The following is a 27,255-nucleotide window of genomic DNA, read 5'->3' on the forward strand; positions in this document are numbered from 1 at the left end:
TTAAGTGGAGAAATAAGAACGCATTACAACCCTCCCCCTCCTCCTGCCAATTACTACTCCTGTAAGGACCACAAAACTAGAGTACTGTGCGCACAGAGGCATTTAAGCAATCATTATTCCTGCATACCAGTGGAACAGGAAGAACTAACAAGTGATACAATTTAAATTACCCATTCCAAGCACTTTACAGTGTTTTGCATAGCATGGATGTAAATTCATGGACATTGTCTACTTGAAAAAGGATGGATTGTTGAATTGACTAAAAGGCTCGGCGGTAATAATCTCCCCTTTCTATATTTGAATTCCATCAACCCGAAAACGAAATGGCAAAATTTTGTTTGTTTTTAATCAATATAACCTATGGAACGAAGTAATACTTTTTTCGGTAATTTCCAAGAATGTTTGTCTATCGAAGCGCCGGATTGCAAACGATATATATCGAACGTGTGATTCTAAATCAATCACGCGACTGTGGTGAGGTGACGGGCATTCCGATAAATTATTTGTGAGATGCTAGTAAAACCCAAACGATTTATGGCGGTAGTGAGTAGGATGTCTGGTATTTTAGACATCTCTTCAGCTGATTGCCTTACCTGGAAGAATCTAATTCCATGCTTATGGAATGTAGAAAATTGTTAAAATTTTTGTCGTAAATGTGACACTACCAATATTTTTGCATGACATTGGCAGAGTCTACCCAGGCTATGGAAAAAAGGGAATGCTTCCCGTAGCAATGGACTTTCTCATGACGCCAACGTCAACGACGAGTGAGGTAAGTCGTTACCTTTGTAATTACAACTATTTCAGTAACGCTTTTCTTTTGTCGTTGATGTAGTGACCACTGTAAACATGCTCATATCACCCGCCACCTCAGTCGCGTAATCGGTTTAGAATCGTATTTCGATATCTATCGTTTGGAGCCCGCGACTTCGTTAGGATAACATTCTTGAAAATTACCCATTTTTCACATAAGCTAACGCGAATTCATCATTACAATAAAAAACTACAGTAAAGAAAAGTTCATGTATGCTTCATTAGCTACCTGCAACTGACAGCTTATCGAGATGCTGATTTCAATATTGGATGTCTTGCACTGTTATGTCAATAATGATAGATGCAATTTTATGCTATGAACCTCAGCCAACTAGTATTGCAATACTTATCGAATGTACATAAAATTTCGGATGCGCGAAGGGAACCCTTTGCTGAAGTCAATCTCAAAGATAATGTACGCGTTGCGATGTAAATAAACAAATCGTGTACCAAAACAAAACAGTGGTAACTGGTTATGATTGAAACGTTAATGTAATGGTAGCATTCAGTTATGTTCTAGCCGCTGCGTCGAAACATAAGGTACATATTTTAAAAACCTTCCCAAGAGTCTGTGTGGACACTCAAAAATATTGTAGTAAAATGCGTGAAACATTTATAGCTTCTGGCATAATCCGCAAATAACGTCAGTATCAAATCAGCTGTAATGCAGTTTTTGGATTATTTCATCAACAAGCCTTCCAAGTCCACCAAATGTCAATTTACGAATTGTTGTACCTGTTCATTTTGCAACAACCTCGTAACTTATACTGTGCCAACAGCAGCGCGTTTGTTTACTTACGTACGTTTTCTTGGTAGCCCTATACAATAGCTATAGATAAATAAGTCGTTTTTGAAAATGCTTCCACAAACTTAACATGTCAACCGAATAACTGAAACCACGTTCCATCTCAAAGAGAAAGAAAAACAGTTGTACATAATAGTCCGCTCCCAAACAGTTGATGCCCCTTATTTTGACGCTTTGCAGTATCAAACAGTTGATCCACTATACATATTTGCCTCCTTTCAAAAGTTATATAATTTAATGCTATGGGTAATAATTTTGTTTCCCTAGTACACATGAATGTTATATTGTCCGTCAAATGAATGTGACATTACATGCTTCACGATGTACATTGTATTGTTTGCAAGACGGTATTTTCTCCTTTTGTTGCACAACTGCGCAAATGTCATTGGATGGCTATAAACAAATTCATTACATGACGTATATCCTATTTTAATTGAATAGCCTAAAATAGTGTAATTTTGATGCTTCATATCACTTAAATCTATTTGATGATATAGACACTGGCAGAGTGAAAATGATATGAATAGTGAATCCACAGATAATCTGCAATTATCATTGTAGACTACTAATTTTTGCACTTTTTAACATATCACCCACATCTATTACTAAACCTCTCCTTTCATTCTCCATTTTTTTTCTTTCCTGTGTAGGCCCGTTTAAAGTGTTTCATTTATAGGTATTAGTTTATTGATACCTTTTTATCTTTTTATATCTTTCTTTTAATTCATTGTATACTTTTATCTTTTACACTCGTAATTAAATATTTCTTGTGCTAATGATGACATTGCTGCTGCTCTTCATTTTGTAGAATGTCTTTTTAAATCTGATTTTCTCAGATGTTACTCTTTTGGTATCTATCTGTATCAATCCAAGATCACAGTGTGCCTCAAATTAATGATATCATTTGCTTCTTAATCATGAAGCTGAAAAGTTACTGCACCATATTACTTATCTTATGTGAGAATGAAAACATCTGTGTTAATTCTTGGTGCAAATTACATTTTAAAACTGCTGTCCAATCTTCCCTCTTTTGTGCAAATCTTGTGTTCATGGCAAGAAAGGTTCTTTACTGCCTTATGTAGGTCTAAATGCTGATTTACTTAGGCAACTGTTATAAAAGTATCATTTATTGTATAATTTTTCTTCCCATATTAACTCTTATCTGTGTGTAGGAACTGTTTTCTATTGACCTAGCTTGAATACAAAACAGAAATGGAACATTTGTAGGATTTACAGTTTAAATTTCTTGTCAATAAGTGTATTGACACAAGTGCAACAATGGATGTTCGCAATATGTGAATGATTGCAACTTTTACAATTATTTTTGTATTGTTTCATTACTAATTTTAGTCAAGTTTCTCAACTTAAAATGTATCTACTCTTGGAGATGACGTGTTTTCATTATTACGTAACTCTCCGTGCAGTAATCAGATTTATGTAATATTTTACAAGAGTACAATTTCAACTTCTTCTCTCATACGTGACAGGCATGAAAATGAATTGTAAGGTGAATATCTTAAGATGATCCAGAGTGACTTGAAATTGTGTTTTAACATTATGAAAATATATAAAGTGCCTAGTATCACATTCAATTTAGTGTTCATGTAGACAATTTAATAAAACTGAAGAACGTCCACAGATGTATGAGAGTATGACAAAAGATTTTCATTCCTGTTTAAAAAAAAAGGTAGTTCCCATAGTTAAGCTGATTTGTTATGGGGAGTTTTAGAAGTGGTGCTAAAACTATAGCATTGTCTCTGAATAATGCAGTTATGGTCTACATATGAAATGACCCATGGTACACTCCATATTAAAATTATTTCGTTCTAAGTTTGTTAGAGATAGAATACTAGCCAAGACTGAAAATGAATCCTGAAACTGGATTCATATCTTACATAACATTAAAAACAACCCTGCTGTATAGGTGCCATTCGCAGTGGACATAAATGTCAACCAACAGATTTCTAATGTCATATTTGCCTGAGTTTTCCTGCAATAGCCAATTTATATTGTGAGGGTGAGGCCAATTTCTGATGCCACCCTGAGGTTGAGTGGTGGAGTGATGGTCCGGTGGTGCACAGTGACAGACTGGTGGTCGAGAGAAATACTCTATTAGACTTCATTTACACATCTCAGCATTGACAAAGTGGGGCAGTTACACCCCACTCTGGCGTGACGTGCCAGTAGTGGCCAGCACGCAGGAAAGAGATACGTGTGTTACCATCCTGTAGTGCTGATGTGAGTCCAAGCAGTTGCTGGCAGCCTGCCAGTGGGCCAAGGCCTTGACATCAGCGACAAATTTCTTCTTCTTGTTGTCCCCGGCACTGTGCCGCCAACACAGGAGACTTAGTGCAGGAGGCTTGTGACGCAACCCTGTGTCAGTCAAGATGACTGCAGTTACCAGTGCCCAGTCACCTTGTTGCCTAACATGGCTCTGGTGACATGGTGGTGCTGCTGGACTCAGAATCAATCTGCCTCAAAAGTCATAGCTGTTTATACAGCTCCATAGTGTGTTTGTTACCCTATTATCCAGTACTTGCTCACATTACTCATCATGTTGTTCATGGCCTGGCGCCCTGCAAATTGAGCCTTAATGTCACCACTCATGACTGAACTGGATTGCCCTGTACAAAAGACACTCCTCGCGGCAGATCAACAGTGATGACAGCTTCCCCTAACTGGAATGTTCTAAGTTCCACCACATCTCATTGAAGGTCAGCTATGGCATGATGCTGATGCAGAAAGTCCAACACTAGGATCATACTGTAGCAATAATGCTTACATGAGACACCACTTCTACACATTGCCTAAACTTGCTTGCCTCCAATTGAATATTCACCATTATGGACCCCAGTATCCATATATGGTTATCCTATACTCCACACAAATTATGTGGCGGGGCCCATTGTCTCTTACCCACTAAATCTCTCATGTTCCCCTATATCCAACAAAAACTTATACTTCTTACCATCTACTACACCCATTATAACACATTCTGCCTCTGCATTCATATTCACTGCATTTGCTTTTATTGGGAAACCATTTTGGCATTTCTGGTGAACTTTTGAGTTTAACAGGTGCTAATTACCACCCAGACTACCACTACCATTAGTCCCATGATGCTGAAGCTGTTTTGTACCACCCCTATTATTCAGTGGTTGGTGGTGTTGCTCTGCACACATCCCATACACCCACAATTAAAGTGCCCTGTCACAGCATCAGTTCCTTCAAATTCCATTGCTAACCTAAGTGCTGTATGGAGATCCCTAGGTGCACCATTGTGCACCCTCCCAGACATTCCTACTGCTAAACATGTCAGGAAAGCAGTGAGTGCCCTCTGCTTGGCTTTCTGCTACCTTGTTTGCCTCATCACTCCAAGTCATTCCATACATATGCACATTAATTTTTTTATCATGTCCACAAAATTCTCTATGGCTTCATTCAGCATCTTAGAAATTATACTAAACTGCTCACAGACGAACTGCCCCCTATTCTGCTTCTTATTACTTTGCACCAACCCTTGCCTGAGCTACTCAAAAAAGTTTGCACCTTGTTCAGTGCCTCCATATGTCATACAAAGGACTTCACTTTCCCAAAAGGTGCAATCTTGTGATTTGCAACAACTGTTTGTCTGATCAACCACCTATGTCAGCTGATGACAAGAGATCCTCCACAAGCAATAACACATCCCCGACATCCTACCAGAAAATGAGGTAACAAGTTTCACAATTGCTGAATCTGTCCTTAGACAATGCAATTACAACCACCACAATTCCTCATCCTTTTCTACTAGCTTATTATTCATAAATGTATTCTTTGCTCTTAACTGTGCTACCTGATCAACTAATGGTTGCCCAAATTCCTCACCTACAGCACCTTGTCTCTCTGATTTCACCATAGTATCACCCTTACTCACATTTGCAAATTCAGCAGCAACAACAACAACCCAGTGACAACAAGAACAGAACAGTCCATAGTTAATAACACTACCATACTTATTTCTTATGTGTTAATCATGAGTGACCTAGACTCCCTGTACTGGTTGGGAGATATCCACTGGCTCCTCTGGTCTCACAAAAGTATCTTTACAGTTATGTTGACTCCTAACTCTTGAACCAGGATTGTCAAAAATCAGAAACAGTAGTCTCACTCATCCCACAATGAAGATACCATAAGCTGTGGTTTGTATGTCATGCTGCAGGGAGTGGTACACCTCCTCTGTCCACAGGCAATGACATCAACACTTCTAACACCAATCCTTATGGGTGAGGCCAATTTCTGATGCCACTCAACAGGGTGAGCAGTAGAGATGGACTGGTGGTGCCCAGTGACACATTGGTGGAAATACTTTATTAGACTTCAATTGCAAATCTTGTCAATGATATTGTGAGGCAGACATGCCCCACTACAGCACGGCAGGCTAGCAATAGCTAACAGGTGAGTAGCTTCTGTCCTGGTGGAGAAGTACATGTGTCAGAGCCCTGTGATGCTGACATCAAGCTGAGCAGTGGCAGGAAGTTTGGCAGTGGGCCAAGGCCCTGACATCAGTGGCTTGTTTCTTCTTCTTCTTACTGCCACTCCATTCTGCTATTGAGCGGCTGAACCCGGTTAACTCAGGCCTGGCTCATGTCCACTATGGAGACATGAGAAGACTGCCTTGCACAGGACACAACCTGCTGCCCTCAGGCAGAAGTCTCCCATGGAGAAGACTTACTGCAGAAAGTGGCTGACCTGACCCCATCTCGAACCCATAGCTGCAGCTGCTGGTATTCAGGCATCTCGTTGTCTAACATGGCCCTGGTGTTGTGATGGTGGTGCTGCTGCTGGACTCTGAATGAATCTGCCTCAAATTTCACAGCCATTTATTTACTGCTCCAGTTACTTGCCCTGGTGTGGTGACACCAACCTGCCCACTCTGGCCATTACCACAGTGTGGTGTAGGTTTTGGAGCATGGCTAGCCCACTTTGCAATCCTTGCGTGTGCATGTTGTTATAACCTACACTATGTGATTAAAATTATCCGGACACCTGGCTGAAAATGACTTACAAGTTCGTGGCGCCCTCCATCGGTAATCCTGGAATTCAGTATGGTGTTGGCCCACCCTTAACCTTGATGACAGCTTCCACTTTCGTAAGCATACATTCAATCAGGTGCTGGAAGGTTTCTTGGGGAATGGCAGCCCATTCTCCACAGAGTGCTGCATTGAGGAGAAGTGTTGATGTCAGTCAGTGGGGCCTGGCACGAATTCGGCATTTTGAAACATCCCAAAGGTGTTCTATAGGATTCAGGTCAGGAATCTGTGCAGGCCAGTCCATTACAGGGGTGTTATTGTCATGTAACCACTCCGCCACAGGCCGTGCATTATGAACAGGTGCTTGATCGTGTTGGGGCAATCACCATCCCCAAATTGCTCTTCAATAATGGGAAGCAAGAAAGTGCTTAAAACATTCATGTAGGCCCATATTGTGATAGTGCCATGCAAACAAGGTGTGCAAGCCCCATCCATGAAAAACACGACCACACCATAACAGCACTGTCTCCAAATTTATTGTTGGCACTAAACATGCTGGCAGATGACATTCACTGGGCATTTGCCATACCCACACCCTGCCATCGGATCGCCACATTGTGTAGTGTGATTCGTCAATCCACACAACGTTTTTCCACTGTTCAATCGTCCAATATTTACACTCCTTACACCAAGCGAGGCATCGTTTGGCATTTACTGGCATGATGTGTGGCTTATGAAAACCTGCTCGATCATGAAATCCAAGTTTTCTCACCTCCCGCCTAACTGTCACAGCACTTGCAGTGGATCCTGATGCAGTTTGGAATTCCTGTGTGATGCTTTGGATAGATGTCTGCCTATTACACATTATGACCCTCTTCAACTGTCGGCAGTCTGTGTCAGTTAACAGACGAAGTCAACCTGTACGCTTTTGTGCTGTACATGTCCCTTCACGTTTCCACTTCACTATCACATCTGAAACAATTGACCTAGGGATGTTAAGGAGTGTGGAAATCTCGCGTACAGTCATATGACACAAGCGACACCCAATCACCTGATCATGTTCGATGCCCGTGAGGTCCGCAGAGCACCCCATTCTGCTCTCTCACAATGTCTAATAACTACTGGGGTCGGTGATATGGAATACCTGGCAGCAGGTAGCAGCACAATGCACCTAATAAGAAATACATGTGTTTTTGGGGTGTCTGTATACTTTTGATCTCATAGTGTATATGTTGCCAAACTGCAAACCTTTGGTAACTAAAGCAATGCTTCACTGCTGCTTTCTTATAAATTCCTACAAGTTTCACTTAAAAGCAGTTAGCGACACTGCACTGTGCTGTTAACTGTATAACACTTTGTACATCTTACATACTGTAGGTGCAGACTGTTTCAAACTTGTGTATTTATTTATTAATTTGTCTTATTTATTTATTTGTCTTTTGACCATTCAACACAACAGTATAGGACATGTCAGATATATTACAGAAATAGTATATACATATATAAAACATTTATAAAGTTGGATAGGATTATGTGAGTACAGGACAGGAAAGTGACAATGGCCTTATCAGGGGAACAGTCCTGGCATTCACCTTAGCAGCCATGGAAAACTCAAGTCAGGATTGCCAAATGAGGTGCGAATTCCATTCCTCACGAATACGAGGCCAGAGCAATTAACATTGCTTTAAGAACTTGACTCGGTTTATGATTTGGAAAAAAAAATCACGTGCATTGTCCATAAAGAGCTTATATCTTGCACAAGAATTATAATCAGTGACATAAACAGTGTTATATTAATCTTCAGAAAAGACTAAACATACAAAACATTATATTACACTTCAAAAAAAATAAATACACAAACACCCACCAATACTGCATCCATCAACTACTTTTCCAACTAGTTCTCTTCTCTAAAGAGGTGAATTGCACTGCATCTGGAACAGAGAAAACAAGAAACCAACAGCAGAAACATTATTGTACAAAGATACACACACAGCATAAATTGTACATCTGTTAACAGGTTAAAAAGTACTCAACAGTAGACAAGGGTTTAGTATTTCTGTAAGCTAGCATATTTACTTACACTGTAAAAACACTTCTCAACAAGAAATGTTTTTTTGCCCTGCCTGCTCAAATCTGTTTCATTCTCCAAACTTTTTGTGTATGTTGGCAGTGCATTATAAAAAAATGACACCCAAGTGGCACACATGTTTTTGAGTATGAGCTGTTCTTGCTCATTGAACATGGAGGGACCCACAGTTGTAAGTGTTATAACTATGGTAATCACTATTAGTTTTCAGACCTCCAAGTTTAGCCCAAGTCATCAACACACATGTGAATATGTATAATGAATGTAATGTGAGCACAGACATCTTTTCAAATGCATGCTTGCAGTGAGCAGTTATAGAGCTATGTTGCAAGATTTGAATAGCATTTTTTTGCAATGTAAAAATTTCATTTAATCAACTATTATTTTTACCCCAAAAACCTATTCCATAATCTGCAATGGACTGGAAGTGACCAAAAGTAACCATTCTAGCACCTTATGAGGATACTTTTGAAATGATTCACAGATCAAAACATGCCAAACTTAAGGAGTTTTCTTATGTTGTCTTTCCAGTTTACGTCTTTATCAACGTACTTTCCTAAAATTTTTTGAACATCATACTCTTGCTGACACATCTCCACTCATTATCAGTTGGAGATCTTGGTTTTGATTCATTTTTCCAAATTGAATGTAACTTGCTTTCTTCACTTTAAGAGCCAGCCAGTTGAAATTGAACTATGAATGCATGGACTCAATGACTTGATCCATTGTTGTAGACAGATATTCCTCAAAATTGGTCACTGTTACATGAGTGTCATCTGCAAACAACATAAGGCCTGTAAGACATTTATATAACTAAGGAACAGAAGGCGGCCTATATCATTACAGTGCATGCCTTCTTGCTTTTTGTTTGATATTTGAACCATGTTTGGTAGAGTGGTGTTCAGGTAACTTGAGAGGTGGTGGGGAGATACAAAGTATCAAAAGGGATTGCGCCTTTGTGATGGGTCGTCATTATGTAGTGTGCATCTCTCATCAGCTTTTCACGTAGCATGTTGAAAATTTGCTGTTGATTTTCATGATTTTGGGAAGATTTAACGGCTTCTCAAGGCAGTGAAAATCCGTAACTCACATATATTTTGTTGGACATAAGGAAATGAAAAGAAGTCATTAGGTGATATATCAAGTTAATGTGAGGATTAAGACATAAATTTTATGTTTCTCCAATCAATTGTTTCACATACTGTGTGACAGCTGGCTTTGTTGTGCTGAAGAATGATATGTATTATTAGTTGTTTTTCCTGATTTGAGGATGACATTGTTGTATACCATTCAGCATTAACTGTATTTTGATCCTCATGACAAGTCTAGTTTAACAAAACAAACAAGCAATTACTTTCTTGGAAGTACTTTTGAAGAAACCACTTTTGTTGGTTTCGATTTGTCTTGGTACACCCAAAAAGTTTTTTGCTGCCTGATTTGCAATTCATGGGAATATACAAAGTTTCCTCTCCTGTTAAGAGTATTCTATGTGGATTATGCATTCTCTTACACCAACTGATCTGTGGTCATCAGAATGGCTGAGGTTGCCTCTATGTTATGTGCTGATCCTCTTGAATCATGGTGCACGCAGTGTCAATGCTTTTTGGAACAATGCCCAATTTTATTCAACCTTCATGAAATTTGTTGCTGATGGAAGTAATGCCAAGACATATTTCTATATAAATCAATTGTATAGTTTCTTTCTGAAGGTGTTTGTTTGCCAAAAGTTGAATAAAGTCATTTCAGGTATTGTTAAGAGAATTGAGCCTTTATGAAAATCTTAAACAAAAATCTAACAGAAACCTTCATGTTAAATTTTCAGTTTTACAATACTGTTTCTTTAAACACTCACTGTATACAAACTACTCACTATTTTCTAAAGTGACATCATTTTAACAGTACCCTCATATAAGATATCTGTGTCTCATCACCCATAACACTGTGAGACAACATATCTTCCCCAGCTTGCCAATAGCAACCCACAAAATTATCATACATATTGACTATATTTTTTTCTCTATGTTGTTCGATAAGCATTTTCAGTACCACCTTCCACACTGTTTGCACCTTCCAAGCTATTCCACGACAGTCACATAAATAGTGGTGCATACATTATTAGGAAATTAATCAACCAGAGTGCCAGTTGTCAATTGTTGATCAGATTATAGTTTTTATTTAATTGGATAGATAAAAAAATCTACTCACCAAGTGGTGAAGTAGCTGATTAACACATTCCAGACCAGGATAATACTGAGTCAGCAGTGCTGTGCTCTGAAGCTGTTTTGTGGAGGGAACAACAGTACCAGGATTGGATGTGACGGCCTGGGAAATCTGCTAGGCTGGTTGGGTAATTACAAGCATTGACGGCTGACGTGAGAATTGTCGTGTATTACTGTAAAGAGTCTGGATCTGAACAAATATGTTTGCCTTGGATGCCAAGGCTGTATGGAGGGGGTGTTTGACATGGAAAGGATGGCAACTGTCAAAATGTAAGTACTGTTGTTTGTTGGTAGGTTTAATGTGGACGGAAATGTGGAGCTGGCCTTCAGTAAGGACGTGATCAACATCAAGGAAAATGACATGGGATTCGGAGTAGTACCATGTGAAATTTAATTGGTAGAAGATAATCAGAGATTCCAGTAATTTTAGCAGGTCAGCCTCACCATGACTCTATATGGTAAAGATGCCATCAGTGTATCTAAGCCAAACCAGGTGCTGAAGACTTATGGATCCCAGGGAAGCCCCCTCCAAGTGACCCATGGAAGGTCATAATAGGAAGGAGCCATCCTGGTTCACATGGCTGTACTCCTGATCTGTTTGTATGACTGCCTCTCAAAGGCGAAAGTTGATTAATGTGAGTAGGAAGGATGTCTTAGATTTGGAATCAGGTGGGTGCTGACTGAGAAAATGTTCAGCAGCAGACAGACCATATATGTGGGGGATGTTGGTATAGATGGAGGTGGCGTCAGAGGTGACAAGCGAGGTGTGTGGTGGGAGTGAGATGGCCATGGATTTCAGATGGTCTAGGAAATGGAATCTCTGACTACCTTCTCCCAATTAAATTTCACATGGTCCTATTCCGAATCTCATGCCACTTTCCTTGATGTTGATCTCATCCTCACCGAAGGCCAGCTACACACTTCCGTCCACATTAAACCTACCAACAAACAACAGTACTTACATTTTGACAGTTGCCATCCTTTCCATGTCAAACATTCCCTCCCATACAGCCTTGGTATCCGAGGCAAACATATTTGTTCAGATGCAGACTCTTTACAGTAATACACGACAGTTCTCGCCTCAGCCTTCAATGCTTGTAATTACCCCACCAGCCTAGCAGATTTCCCAGGCCATCACATCCAATCCTGGTACTGTTGTTCCCTCCACAAAACAGCTTCGGAGCGCAGCACTGACTCAGTATTATCCTGGGCAGGAATGTGTTAACCAGCTATTCTGCCGCTTGGTGAGTAGATTTTTTTTATCTGTCCAGTTAAATAATTTTGTCAACAATTGATTGTTTTCATTTTTAGATTATAGTTTTTGGTGCACTTGTATGATTTCATTGATCTGGATATTCAGCCCACCTCTCCACTCTTCATCATCCGCATTTGTACTACAATTTCTTATGTCTCCACATCCTTGTCTAATCTTTCCTTCACTCATTTTGGCAGGCTCATAAACCAGGCCCAATTCTCATTGAATCTGAGCAGCTGTAGATCCTTTTGCACACATAAACCAAATTGCTGTGTGCACATCACAACTGGTGGGGAGCATCGGTTTTTCGAAACCATTGTTGTTTGCTTCCCCCCCCCCCCCCCTCCCTCCAACACAATTAAACAACTACTGAATCAAAACATTTACTTCCATGGCTTCAGAAATAATTAATAGATGGTGCAGCATTTGTAAAAATTTATTCTGAGGTGGAAACATTTAAATATGAACAAAGAGCCTTTACCTTTCGAAATACACCCTCATATTTAAGTTGAGCACTATGTAAAACACCATTGTAGCATCCTATAGCACATATTCTGTACATTGATAGGGGCAGTCAGGTTGAAAAAGGCATATCATTCTTTCAGAAGAAAACTGTAGTGACAACATAAATGAATCTGTGAACTTTGAGAAAATTGAGAAGTTTCTCTAACTGTGGTGACTTTCATACAGAACTAAAACTAAACAACAGAGAAATTATTTTTGAAAGGCCATTCATTCATACCTGCAGGTTTTTGAAAAGCCTTTCATAGAGTTGCACATCTACTCCTTTCCAAAATGATAAATTTATTTTAAGTATCTAATTTTCAAACTGTTTTACATAAAATTGGCTCCAATCTTGTACCTTCTAAAACTGGATGTATGTATGTTAATCATGAAAGCTATAAACCTACCACCAGCAAGCATTCTGCTGAAAGTTTCCTTCTACAATTTTCAGTACTAGCCATAAGCAAGTCCTGTTGAGGTTGCAAAACAAGATAGATAGTAAGATAAATACCATTATTTTCCTTCTCTTCTTGTGAAATGATAGAATCTGATGCCTTTGTCATGAACCTATCTGAAAATAGCTATTAAAGACAAATTTCCTATTTGTGATAAGCATATGGTGCTAATAACTATTTTGGAAATTTCTGTTACAGGCAACAAGAAAATTCTTGCGTGGTAAATTTATCGATTCATTGAGAATACATGTCAAAGGTGGCTCTGGTGGTAATGGTCTTCCAAAATATGGTGGTGTTGGTGGCAAAGGAGGAGATGTCTATGCTGTAGCAAAGGAAGGTACTTATATTTTGGATACTACAATGCAGGAATAGGAGCTATACTCATGTAGTGAGTGCAATCAGTTGATGTATATTTCATGTTCCAACCACATGGAGGTATGTGGTTTATGACAAGACTTTAGAAGTACATTAAAATAGCACCTCAGAAAGAGAAAAAAAGACGATTTAAAAATGTTTAGGGTGAGTTTATAAAAATAGTTAAGGTAAATATTGCTAGATTAAAATAATTTTTATTTTGTAGGAATAACCTTGAAAGATGTACAGAAAAAATTCCCAACAAAGCGCATTTCTGCAACTTCAGGAGGAAATAGTCTGCGTACCAGTATTCTTGGGAAGCCAGGTGAAGATAAGGTTATAGAAGTCCCAACTGGTATTACAGTTATCGATGAACACAAAAGAACTCTAGGTATGTTTTACTTTTTTATACATATGTGAAATTTGAGCCATTTATAGAAAAATGTTGAAATAAATCTTGTTATAAGGAATGTTAAATTGTTACAGTTATTCCTTACACGTCATAAAAAAGATGATGTTGTACTAGCCTTTAGCTAACCTGTGGTTTATGATCAGCAAATAGAGACAATGCCAAAAACTAAATATGTGTTTCAGGTTGTTCACTTATTTTTCAGCTAGTCATACAGAATACAAAAAAAGGAGATGGAAAAAGGCTTAATGTACTCATCATCATTGTGAATTTTAAAAAAGACATTCCTCTTATTTGGTCTGGTTACTGAACACTTGTTGCCTTCAGTTGTTGTTGTTTGATAATCACCCTGATCATTGTGGAAACTGGTTTTGTTAAATAAACTCAAGCTATATTTTGCATCATAAGTAAGAGAGGCAGTTTTTTGTGGGAGGTTGTGGATATAATATAAATCATATGAAAGAAGCTATTAAAAAGCAGATATCAACACAGCTGCCAGCACAAGATGGGATGGTATTCACCAGTAAACCTCTGCTGGAGAAGACGGGGGTGGGGGTGGGGTGGGGGTGGGGGGGGGTGGGAGTAACTGCTGAGTTCTCTCTTAGTGATAATAGAGTAATGTAGGTTCGGGGGAGGGGGGGAAGGAGGCAATAAATGACAGAGACAGATTAGATACATAGAGTGATAAAAGAGCAGTATAGGAGATCTAGAAGTAACCACCTTGGCTTCTTAAGAGGCCTTGAGTTGTGTTGGACATGACAATAAACCTGGAACTCCTAGTGTTGCTTTTAAATTATTTTTCAGCAATATTGTACCCAAGTACAATACTTTATTACAGTGAAGAGTGATGAATGTAAATAGTGGAGTTCTCTTGGTTACTCAGTCATTTTCCCTGGTCATATTTTTAGGATTCGCATATCAGATGAATTTCCAGTCTCCAGTGCAAAACTTTTTGTTCCTAAAGGCACTGGGACATATGATGCAAATGACAGGAGGAAGAATTTTCTCATCTGCTCCAATTTCTTTAGTGCCCTCTCAGTAATTTCTCATGTGTATTCAGCAGAAAAAAGTGATTCAGATGATGTAGACCTCCCATATTGGGACTAATGGAACAGGGCATGTTGAAATCCGTAGAAATAAGGAAGTTGATATGGCATCCAAGGAAGCCCGTCAAGTAAACACAGCAGTAAAATATGAAATCTCCCAGCATGCTGCTTCCATGCTGTTGAGTCTTAAGCCATTGGCAGGAAGAATGGCTAGAAGTGATGGCAAAAGAAGCTGTCATGAGTGAAAGCCGCTGTCCAGCCATGGCAATACTGCTTCACGTAATAGAGACAGACTGAGTCACACTGAGTTGTCTTCCTGCAGATCACTTCTTCTAACCCAGTGTTCTCTATTCCAAGGAGAGGACCTCAGCTGTATGTAGAGCTCATGATGGAGTGCACATTTCAGTACACCACATTTTAAGTTATTTAATTAGATAAATAAAACAATTTACTCCCCAAGCGGCAGCAGAACACACACGTAAAAGACGTCTGTAATTGGCAAGTTTTCGGAGCCTGTGGCTCCTTCTTCAGGCAGAAGGATTGAAGGGGAAGGAAGAGGGGTGAATGAAAAGGACTGGAGAGTTCTAGGCAAAGGGGTAGATTTCAGAAAGTCACCCAGAACCGCACATCAGGAAAGACTTAACTGCCCACAGATGTAGAACTTTATCTAACTGAAGACAGACTACTTTGTGTCTGTCAAATTATGAGTAATGCCCTGCTGGCAAGCTGGAACAGTACATGGATATTCTGATATGTAGTAGTAGAATTATAATAAATTTGGTGGTTATAACCACTTTGAAATAGCCCGCAGCACTGTACATATTTGCGATCCTTTTTTCTATCCTGGTATGAGGTTCTAAAATCACTACCAATGGCTTGTAATTAGTGATTCAGTGGAATTTAGTACTATATGGTGCACATGAATATTTCTTATCACAATTACAGTTTTCTGTCATTGCAAAGGCACTCGTCTGGATGATTGACTGATCTGACCTTGTAACATTAGTCAGCTGACTGATCTGGCCTTGTAACATTTGGCAACATGGCCTTGCTATGTTGGTACTCTCTCTCTCTGAGTACTATAGGACTTAACTTCTGAGGTCATCAGTCCCCTAGAACTTAGAACTACTTAAACCTAACTAACCTAAGGACATCACACACATCCATGCCCGAGGCAGGATTCGAACCTGCAACCATAGTGTTCGCGCGGCTCCAGACTGCAGCACCTAGAACCGCTCGGCCACCCTGGCCGGCTATGTTGGTACTGTGAACAACTGAAAGCAAGGGGAAATTACAGTTGTTATATTTCCCTATGATGTGCCCCTTTATTGTGTGGCTTAATGATGACAGAATCTTCCTGGGTAAACTACTCTGGAGGAAAAATAGTCTCCTACTCGGATCTCCAGACGGGGACTTCTCATGAAGATATTGTCATTAGGATAAACAAAACATGTTCTGTGAATCAGAGCAGGGAATGTTAGATCCCTTAATCAGGCAGGTAGTTTAGAGAATTAAAATGGGAAAGGGATAGGTCCCAGTTGGACATGGTGGGAATTAGTAAAGACTGTTGCAGGAAGAACAGGACTCCTAATAAGATCAGTGTAGTGTCATCAACCCAAAATCAAATAGAGGTACCTACACCTACATCTACATCTATACTCCGCAAACCACCATGAGGTGCATGGCAGAGAGTACATTCCATTGTACCCTTTTTCTTCCCATTCCAGTCATGCATGGAGCGTGGCAAGAATGATTGTTTAAATGCCTCTGTGCTTGCCATAATTATTCTGATCTTATCCTTACGATCCCCGTGTGAGTGATACATAGGGGATTGCAGTATGCTCCTAGAGTCATCACTTAAAGTCGGTTCTTGAAACTTTGTTAACAGACTTTCTTGGGATGGTTTAGGACTATATTCAACAATCTGCCAGTTCAGTTCCTTCAGTGTCTCTGTGACACTCTCCTAAGGATCAAACAAACCTGTGACCATTCATGCTGCCCTTCTCTGTATACATTCAATAACCCTGTTAGTCCTATTTGGTATGGGTCCCACACGCTTGAGCAATATTCTAGTGCCAGTTGCACAAGAGATTTGTTAAGCAATCTGCTTAGTAGACTGATTACACTTCCCCAGTATTCTACCATTAAACCAGAGGCTACCACCTGCTTTACCCACAACTGTGCCTGTGTGATCAATCCATTTCATATCCATACAAAGTGTGACACCCAGGTATTTGTATGAGTTGGCCAATTCCAACAGTGTCCCATTGGTATTTTAGTCATAGGATGCCACATTTTTTCCTTTAGTAAAGTGCACAATTTTACATTTCTGAACATTTAAATCAAGCAGGATTACACCTAATAATGGATGCAAAAACAGGGCTGTGGGTGAATTGCTATAAACAGCATAGTGAATGTATTGTCATACACAGGGTAAGATACAAACCAAACATCCATTAATACAAGTCTATGTTCCTACTAGCTCCTCAGTTATTGAAGAGAATAAAAGTGTGTATAGTGAGATAAAAGAAATTATTCAGATAATTGAGGCAGACTACATTTAATTCTTCCCCCAATGACCCATAGACCTTGCCGTTGGCGGGGAAGCTTGCGTGCCTCAGAGATACAAATAACCGTACCGTAGGTGCAACACAATGGAGGGGTATCTGTAGTGAGGCCAGACAAACGTGTGGTTCCTGAAGAGGGGCAGCAGCCTTTTCAATAGTTGCAGGGGCAACAGTCTGGATGATTGACTGATCTGGCCTTGTAACACCAACCAAAATGGCCTTGCTGTGCTGGTACTGCGAACGGCTGAAAGCAAGGGAAACTACAGCCGTAATTTTTCCCGAGGGCATGCAGCTTTACTGATGGTTAAATGATGATGGCGTCCTCTTGGGTAAAATATTCCGGATGTAAAGTAGTCCCCCATTCGGATCTCCGGGCAGGGACTACTCAGGAGGACGCCGTTATCAAGAGAAAGAAAACTGGCATTCTACGGATCGGAGCATGGAATGTCAGATCCCTTAATCGGGCAGGTAGGTTAGAAAATTTAAAAACAGAAATGGATAGGTTAAAGTTAGATATAGTGAGAATTAGTGGAGTTCGATGGCAGAAGGAACAAGACTTTTGGTCAGGTGAATACAGGGTTATAAATACAAAATCAAGTAGAGGTCATGCAGGAATAGGTTTAATAATGAATAAAAAATAGGAGTGCGGGTAAGCTACTATGAACAGCATAGTGAACACATTATCATAGCCAAGATAGACAAAAAGCCCACACCTACCACAGTAGTACAAGTTTATATGCCAACTAACTCTGCAGATGACAAAGAGATTGATGAAATGTATGATGAGATAAAAGAAATTATTCAGATACTGAAGGGAGGCAAAAATTTAATAGTCGTGGGTGACTGGAATTCGATAGTAGGAAAAGGAAGAGAAGGAAACATAGTAGGTGAATATGGAATGGGCAAGACAGAGATTTAGGAACCAGGTTTTAAATTGTAAGACATTTCCATGGGCAGATGTGGACTCTAACCACAATCTATTGGTTATGAACTGTAGATTAAAACTGAAGAAACTGCAAAAAGGTGGGAATTTAAGGAGATGGGACCTGGATAAATTGACTAAACCAGAGGTTGTACAGAGTTTCAGGGAGAGCATAAGGGAACAATTGTCACGAATGGGGGAAAGAAATACAGTAGAGGAAGAATGGGTAGCTCTGAGGGATGAAGTAGTGAAGGCAGCAGAGGATCAAGTAGGTAAAAAGACAAGGGCTAGCAGAAATCCTTGGGTAACAGAAGAAATATTGAATTTAATTGATGAAAGGAGAAAATATAAAAATGCAGTAAATGAAACAGGCAAAAAGGAATACAATGAGATCGACAGGAAGTGTAAAATGGCTAAGCAGGGGTGGCTAGAGGACAAATGTAAGGCTGTAGAGGCTTATCTCTCTAGGGGTAAGATAGATACTGCCTACAGGAAAATTAAAGAGAGCTTTGGAGAAAAGAGAACCACTTGTATGAACATCAAGAGCTTAGATGGAAACCCAGTTCTAAGCAAAGAAGGAAAAGCAGAAAGGTGGAAGGAGTATATACAGGGTCTATACAAGAGCGATGTACTTGAGGACAATATTATGGAAATGGAAGAGGATGTAGATGAAGATGAAATGGGAGATATGATACTGCGTGAAGATTTTGACATAGCACTGAAAGACCTGAGTCGAAACAAGGCCCCGGGAGTAGACAACATTCCATAAGAACTACTGACGGCCTTGGGAGAGCCAGTCCTGACAAAACTCTACCATCTGGTGAGCAAGATGTATGAGACAGGCGAAATACCCTCAGACTTCAAGAAGAGTATAATAATTCCAATCCCAAAGAAAGCAGGTGTTGACAGATGTGAAAATTACCGAACTATCAGTTTAATAAGTCACAGCTGCAAAAATACTAACGCGAATTCTTTATAGACGAATGGAAAAACTGGTAGAAGCCGACCTTGTGGAAGACCAGTTTGGATTCCGTAGAAATATTGGAACACGTGAGGCAATACTGACTCTACGACTTATCTTAGAAGAAAGATTAAGGAAAGGCAAACCTACGTTTCTAGCATTTGTAGGCTTAGAGAAAGCTTTTGTCAATTTTGACTGGAATACTCTCTTTCAAATTCTAAAGGTGGCAGGGATAAAATACAGGGAGCGAAAGGCAATTTACAATTTGTACAGTAACCAGATGGCAGTTATAAGAGTCGAGGGACATGAAAGGGAAGCAGTGGTTGGGAAGGGAGTGAGACAGGGTTGTAGCCTCTCCCCGATGTTATTTCATCTGTATATTGAGCGAGCAGTTAAGAAATCAAAAGAAAAATTAGGAGTAGGTATTAAAATCCATGGAGAAGAAATAAAAACTTTGAGGTTCGCCGATGACATTGTAATTGTGTCAGAGACAGCAAAGGACTTGGAAGAGCAGTTGAACGGAATGGACAGTGTCTTGAAAGGAGGATACAAGATGAACATCAACAAAATCAAAACAAGGATAATGGAATGTAGTCAAATTAAGTCAGGTGATGTTGAGGGAATTAGATTAGGAGATGAGATACTTAAAGTAGTATGCGAGTTTTGCTATTTGGGGAGCAAAATAACTGATGATGGTCGAAGTAGAGAGGATATAAAATGTAGACTGGCAATGGCAAGGAAAGCGTTTCTGAAGAAGAGAAATTTGTTAATATCAAGTATAGATTTAAGTGTCAGGAAGTAGTTTTTGGAAGTATTTGTATGGAGTGTAGCAATGTATGGAAGTGAAACATGGACGGTAAATAGTTTGGACAAGAAGAGAACAGAACCTTTCGAAATGTGGTGCTACAGAAGAATGCTGAAGATTAGATGGGTAGATTACATAACTAATGAGGAGGTATTGAATCGAATTGGTGAGAAGAGAAGTTTGTGGCACAACTTGACAAGAAGAAGGGACCCGTTGGTAGGACATGTTCTGAGGCATCAAGGGATGACAAATTTAGCATTGGAGGGCAGTCTTGAGGGTAAAAATCATAGAGGGAGACCAAGAGATGAATATACTATGCTGATTCAGAAGGATGTAGGTTTCAGTAAGTACTGGGTGATGAAGAGGCTTGCACGAGATAGAGTGGCATGGAGGGCTGCATCAAACCAGTCTCAGGACTAAAGACAACAACAAGATAGTGTCCTGATGACTCTTGTCATTTTGGTTAAATAACTAAATGAAATAGTTTGCTATTAATGAGCAGTATAAACTGTAAATCATTTATTACTGGAGAAGATGTCACTCCTAATTGTTTAGTGGTAAAGCACATGCCTGGAAACTGAAGGTTGTGGGGCCAAATCACAGTCAGACCACAGAATTTTCAATCTACCCTTCATCTAGCTTTTATCTCTCACTGACATGAATATTCCCCAGGAACAACATGTCATTCAAATTATTCATTAAATTGTAGTTTCGTTTCTTGGTAGTGTTACTGGGGTACATTAGGGACACAGAACTCACTGGAGTTGCATCCAATTGACAGACTTGCATCAGGCTGTTGAGTACAGAAATTATTATTATGCTGAAGAACATAATTTTATACAATGCAATTAGCATCTTGAATCAGTTCATATGTGGCATTGGGTGATTGACATGAATGTTTAGTCCAAAATAACTATTTATATCAAGAATATAATAATATATATCAAGAGATTGACAGTAATCATATCTATGATTTGTCAGCAGCATACACAGCAGAAATCCAAGTAACACCCATAAATAAGCATAGTCCAAAGAAAGTTGAGATCTTTATCATTGATGCTAGATATAGGTTTATCAGTTACTAAATAAACTGATCATGATCAAGGGTGGCTCAGGTGGTACTAACCCATTTAAAAGAGTAGTTCTGTTTATCTCACAAATTATCTTGTCAGTTATGGTGGTCACATGGCTTGCTATATTGAGACCTCTTCAGCAGGGCTGTTTAGATCATTTGCTCTTTTGATCTTTTGCAGATAGTATCAGATACAATAGAATGATTACTACCTTTCTCTTAACTCCTTTATGGTCACTTCCTGACTCTGTGTAGCTGCAGCTTTATTGGCCTAGAAATGAACTCCATGTACATCTCAATCCTTCTGCACTCATTCTCACACCTCTAACAGTACTCAATTCCCTTTGTCTGCCTAATACCGGTATTCCTGTGGCCCCATAGTTGATGTGTTATAATCAGCTTGTGGTGTAATATTGTGCATAATAATTTGTGCACGTTTTCACAATACCCAATTCTTTGGGTTTTACTTTTCCCCCTTATTCTACTTCATACAGCTAAGTGACTGACCCATCATCCACTTCCATTTTTCCTTCCGTATTGGTACAGACTGAAATTGCTATACAGTGAAAACACTGTACAGCAGTTACAACATTATTTACACTATCACTAAGCAGTCAGTAAACTTTTCCCAAAAACCAGATTTTATACTGATGTGTTTCAGGAAGGCATAGATACTATGCTGCTTCTTTCCCATGTACTGCTTGTTTGGCAACATTTTCTTATTTTTTTCAGTGTTGTGGATTTTTTGCCTGCTAGTTGCCAGTTGCTCTGTCACTTTGTACACACTTGGGCTCATTGTTTGTGTTGCACCCACATTCTATGACCAGTTGTTGCCTACTATTGATTTCCTCTATTGTCAGCTCAGTGTTCACTTTTTATGATTAATCCATGTTTGTTTCATTGTGACAAATAGCTTATGAGACAGTAAGCCACATGCATTGAGTTCCTCACCATATTTTATATTAATTTAAGTCACTGAAAAGTTACTGGGGAAGTTGAGTGCACATGAGATCAAAAATATGCTAGACCATGTAGATCCTATTCAGGGTGTGATGTTTTAATTTGGAGGATTTTATATTAACAGTTCAGATCTGTTGGGATAAAACTACCTACTATGCTACTATGCTGATAAAGGCTCAGTTATTCCTGACAATACCTGAAGCTTGCTCACTCTTTTGTTATTAAAATCATCACAAGAGAACTTTAATGTGCTTGTTTATCATTGCAGTATAAGTCCCATTAATCAAACAGATTAGTAATTTAAACCTACAATTGCCTTAGTAAATGAAAACATTAGTGTATTCACATGCATGCCAACAATTATATGCCATCTTGTCCTCCTATATTCTGATAGTGGTCAACTACCTTTTTATTGCTTGCCCCTAAATAAATTACAACCTTCTGTAATCATACTACTGTTGTTCTACTGTAATGTTGTGACTAATTTCCTGAATTGAGACCAATTGCCTGCCGTTGGTAAGTTGTGTTCATTAACTGCTGTATATTTATTAGTGTCCTCAACTGCTCACAGCAGTCTTCAAATGCTGACTTACTTCATTGAAATTTGCAATTCTAAAAAAGTGTAACACACACAGTAAATCCTGGAAGATCAGGGATATATAAGGATAGCTATTTGACAAGTGAAACCAATGTCAAACATTATAGAAACTTGTACAACTGGTGATATTTCAAACAATATGAACAGTAATTAGAAAGGCTCATCTTTCTCCTCAGATGTTATTTCTCTCATTGATTGTTTCCTGAATGGTCTGGTATTGAGAGTTGTTTCAGCTGAAAATTAGGCCATACCTCATGATGGTTTCAAACAGTTAGTAATGAAATCCTTTAGTTGGGAAAGAAAGTGCAGTCACTGTAAAACTAGTGCTAGTTAAAGCACATACAATTTTAATGAAAACTTTAACAGTAGAATCATTCAGACTGTTCCATAGCAGAATTTATCTAAGCCAATAGATGAAAATAATGTTCCATACATCCTGAAACCATGGTACGCATCCAGTGTTTGACACTTAACATTCACCTGTAGGAAATGTGGTACCAGCAGGAGTGCATACTTAATAAATGGTGTGCAGAGTGTGGTAGACAAGTCCTTACTTTATTATGCTGGACAGAATTACATCATAGTCTACGCTAATCAGAGGTTTGACACATACTCAACCATCACAGATATTATTGTTCACTCAATACCGAGCGACGTGGCGCAGTGGTTAGACACTGGACTCGCATTTGGGAGGACGACGGTTCAATCCCGCGTCTGGCCATGCTGATTTAGGTTTTCCGTTATTTCCTTAAATCGCTCCATGCAAATGCCGGGATGGTTCCTTTCAAAGGGCACGGCCGACTTCCTTCCCCGTCCTTCCCTAATCCGATGAGACCAATGACCTCACTGTCTGGTCTCCTTCCCCGAAACAACCAACCAACCAACCCAGTGCAGCAATGTTTATTTTGTCATTCAGAGGTGACATATAGTCACTATGTCACCAGTGAGAAACCCCCCCCACCTTAGTGTGGAGCACAGGAGAAGGAGAAGCATTGCAAGGAGGTTAAATATCAGCATTGATCTGTGGTGTAGCAAGAGCCGCAGTGATGCCGGAGATCTTGTAGTCTCTGAGGTGGGCAGTAGGCTGGAGAGTGTGTCCAAAGTAGGAAGTAGCCAGTACCAGTGCACTGTCGTCAGTAGCAGCCTCTTGTTCTGGTAGGTCACAATCAGTGGAGGATGTAGCCTGTACAACAGAATCGGCGGGAATAGATAATGTGCTTCCACACAGGATCTTGGCTAAAGATACATCTTCCTTATGGGTGGTGCAGACACCAAAAAATACACAGGAAAGGGCTTCTGTCCAAGATTCTGGATGGCACATTAGTACCACTTTTAATATACGGTGCTGTCTTTCAGTGAGACCATTCAACTGCAGGTGATATGCAGTGGTATGTAAATGGTGGCAGCCACATAGATGATATAGTTCATTGAATAGAGAGGACTCACATTGTCTACCCTGATCGGTAGTGATTATAATAGAGGGAAACATTCCACGTAGGAAATATATATCTAAAAACAAAGATGATGTGACTTACCAAATGAAAGTGCTGGCAGGTCGACAGACACACAAACAAACACAAACATACACACAAAATTCAAGCTTTCGCAACAAACTGTTGCCTCATCAGGAAAGAGGGAAGGAGAGGGAAAGACGAAAGGATGTGGGTTTTAAGGGAGAGGGTAAGGAGTCATTCCAATCCCAGGAGCGGAAAGACTTACCTTAGGGGGGAAAAAGGACGGGTATACACTCGCACACACGGGATGCACACTGTGTTCCATGTGACGCAGTCTTTCCTCACAGGGGGTCACACGAAATGTTCTGTCACTAAACATACAAAGAGACATACCCCAGGGTGTGCAAGATTGTGGATGAAATGGAAGATTTGTTTAGGAAAAGGTTTCAGGACAACTGGTCAGACCCTGTCACAGGACACATCGCACCAGACTGGTATGGTGAAGCCATGGAAGGTATGTTACTCAAGTTTGAGGCCTGTATCCAGGCTGTGAAGAAGGTTCTGTAAGTCTTGGTCTGAGTCTTACACTATGTTGATCTGGTGGTAATCGAACCAGACAGAGGAAGAGATGATGCGCAACAAACAGTCTGTGACAATGTTGTCAGCACCTTTGACGTAGCACACGTTGGTCATGACCTGTGAAATAAAATTGAGGTATTGAACATGCCTGGGGAGGGGTCCTCAGAAAGGTTGTGTAACATGTCAGCCAGAGGACAGTAATCCAAGTAAATAGTGAGAGGCCTGCCCTCTCTTCTCAATAGTAGCAGATGGCCTCTTAGGTGGCGAGTAGCTCATGGTCAAAGGTTATCAACTTACGCTACATGTCTGAAATTTTATGAGAGAAAAACCACCGATAGCAAGGTCTCTCACATTTGCTTTTGTAGTAAGGTGGGTGTCGGGAGATGGATGAGCCAGTATAGTCATGTACAGGAAGTTATCCTTAATTTTGTCAAAGGTGGATTACATGGGATGTGTCCACTTAAGGCAGCATTTCCTTGCAGTATTCTTCCTGTGCAGGACTTCATTCAGAGGAAGGAGGATCTCAGCTGCGTGTGGGATGTGTCTCCTGTAGAAATTTCTGATACCTAAACACTGCGTAACTCGAGGTAGGTAAAGGGAGGTGGCAAGAGTCATATTTGGTCAGTCTTCTCTGATGTTGGCTGGATACCTGAGACATCTATGAGGTGGGCAACAAATGTCACATGGGCTTGTAATAACTGACATTTGTCTTCATTAATGACAAACTCATCGACAGTTAATCTGTCAAGGACTTGTTGTAAGTGAGCCTCGTGCTCTTCCGATGATGGTGAGAGTAAAAGGACGTCATCTATGTAGGCATTAAAAAATGGTAGACTGAACAAAACTTTGTCAGTAAAATGTTGCCATGTTTGTGTGGCAGTTTTTAATCCATAAGACATACACAAAAACTCAAAGAGTAATGCGTAGTTATCATTGTCTCTGGTATGTCCTCTTCCACTACGGGAATCACAAGCAACTATTAATCAGATTGCGTGCATATGGAGTATTGTCTCAGTTGTGTGACTGGATTCATGATTTCCTCTCAGAGAGGTCACAGTTCGTAGCGATAGATGGTAAATCATCAAGTAGAACAGAAGTGATATCTGGCATTCCGCAAGGTAGTGTCATAGGCCCTCTGCTGATCCTAATTTACATAAATGATCTTGATAATAATCTGAGCATCCCCGTTAGATTGTTTGCAGATGACGCTGTAATTTACAGTCTAGTAAAATCATCAGATGATCAATTCCAATTACAAAATGATCTAGAGAGAAAATCTGTATGGTGCAAAAAGCGACTATTGGCACTAAACAAAGAAAAGTGCGAGGTCATCCACATGGGTACTAAAAGAAATCCGATAAATTTTGGGTATACGATAAATCGCACAAATCTAAGGGCTGTCAATTCAACTAAATACCTAGGAGTTACAATTATGAGCAACTTAAATTGGAAAGACCACATAGATAATATTGTGGGGAAGGCGAAACAAAGACTGCGCTTTGTTGGCAGAACACTTAGAAGATGCGGCAAACCCACTGAAGAGACAGCCTACATTACACTTGTCTGTCCTCTGCTGGAATATTGCTGCTTAGTGTGGGATCCTTACCAGGTAGGATTGACGGAGGACATCGAAAAAGTGCAAAGAAGGGCAGCTTGTTTCATGTTATCGTGCAATAGGGGTGAAAGTGTCACTGATATGATACGCGCGTTGCGGTGGCAGTCATTGAAACAAAGGCAGTCTTCTTTGCGGTGAGCTCTATTTACAAAATTTCAATCACCAATTTTCTATTCTGAATGCAAAAATATTTCGTTGACACCCACTTACATAGGGAGAAATGATCATCATAATAAAATAAGAGAAATCAGAGCTCGAACGGAAAGATTTAGGTGTTCCTTTTTCCCACGCACCATTCGAGAATGGAATGGTAGAGAAGTAGTATGAAAATGATTTAATGAACCCTCTGCCAGGCACTTAACTGTGAATTGCAGAGTAACCATGTGATATAGATGTAAATCTGGAGGTAGAATGTTGTACAGTCAATAACACTGAATATTTTGGCAGTCCTGTAAAGTAAGGACTGGATAACTGTCCATAACAGTTCGATCACTGAGCCATTAGCAGTCGCCACACAGGTGCCACAATTTGTCTTTTATAGGAGACACCCAGGGACTGTCCGATGGGTGGACGTTGCTTACCTCCATTAGTTTTTCCATGGTGGCCTTTGCTGCTTTAGTTTTGTGGAGAGGAAGGCATCAAAGTTTACATCAGATAGATGGGCAGGGTGTAGTGTTTATACGATAAGCAGTACCATCGCGAACAACACAAACTGCATGTGGCCTGATAGTAGGCTGTACATCTACGGCTGGAAACATGCC

The 27,255-nt window shown here is 39.8% G+C and overlaps 1 protein-coding gene across 1 annotated transcript in view; it reads left to right on the forward strand.

Annotated features, from left to right (window-relative positions):
• Positions 1 to 1,223: 1,223 nt before the first annotated feature.
• LOC124605852 (GTP-binding protein 10 homolog) overlaps positions 1,224 to 27,255 on the forward strand; it is a 68,214-nt gene continuing 42,182 nt past the window's right edge. The window contains exons 1-3 of the mRNA XM_047137785.1: positions 1,224 to 1,353; positions 13,351 to 13,489; positions 13,733 to 13,897. Coding sequence (XP_046993741.1) covers positions 1,309 to 1,353; positions 13,351 to 13,489; positions 13,733 to 13,897 — 349 coding nt within the window. The 5' untranslated portion in view covers positions 1,224 to 1,308. The remainder of the gene's footprint in view (positions 1,354 to 13,350; positions 13,490 to 13,732; positions 13,898 to 27,255) is intronic.

This window comes from Schistocerca americana, chromosome 3, assembly GCF_021461395.2.
Source record: "Schistocerca americana isolate TAMUIC-IGC-003095 chromosome 3, iqSchAmer2.1, whole genome shotgun sequence".
NCBI classification, from domain to species: Eukaryota; Metazoa; Arthropoda; class Insecta; order Orthoptera; family Acrididae; genus Schistocerca; species Schistocerca americana.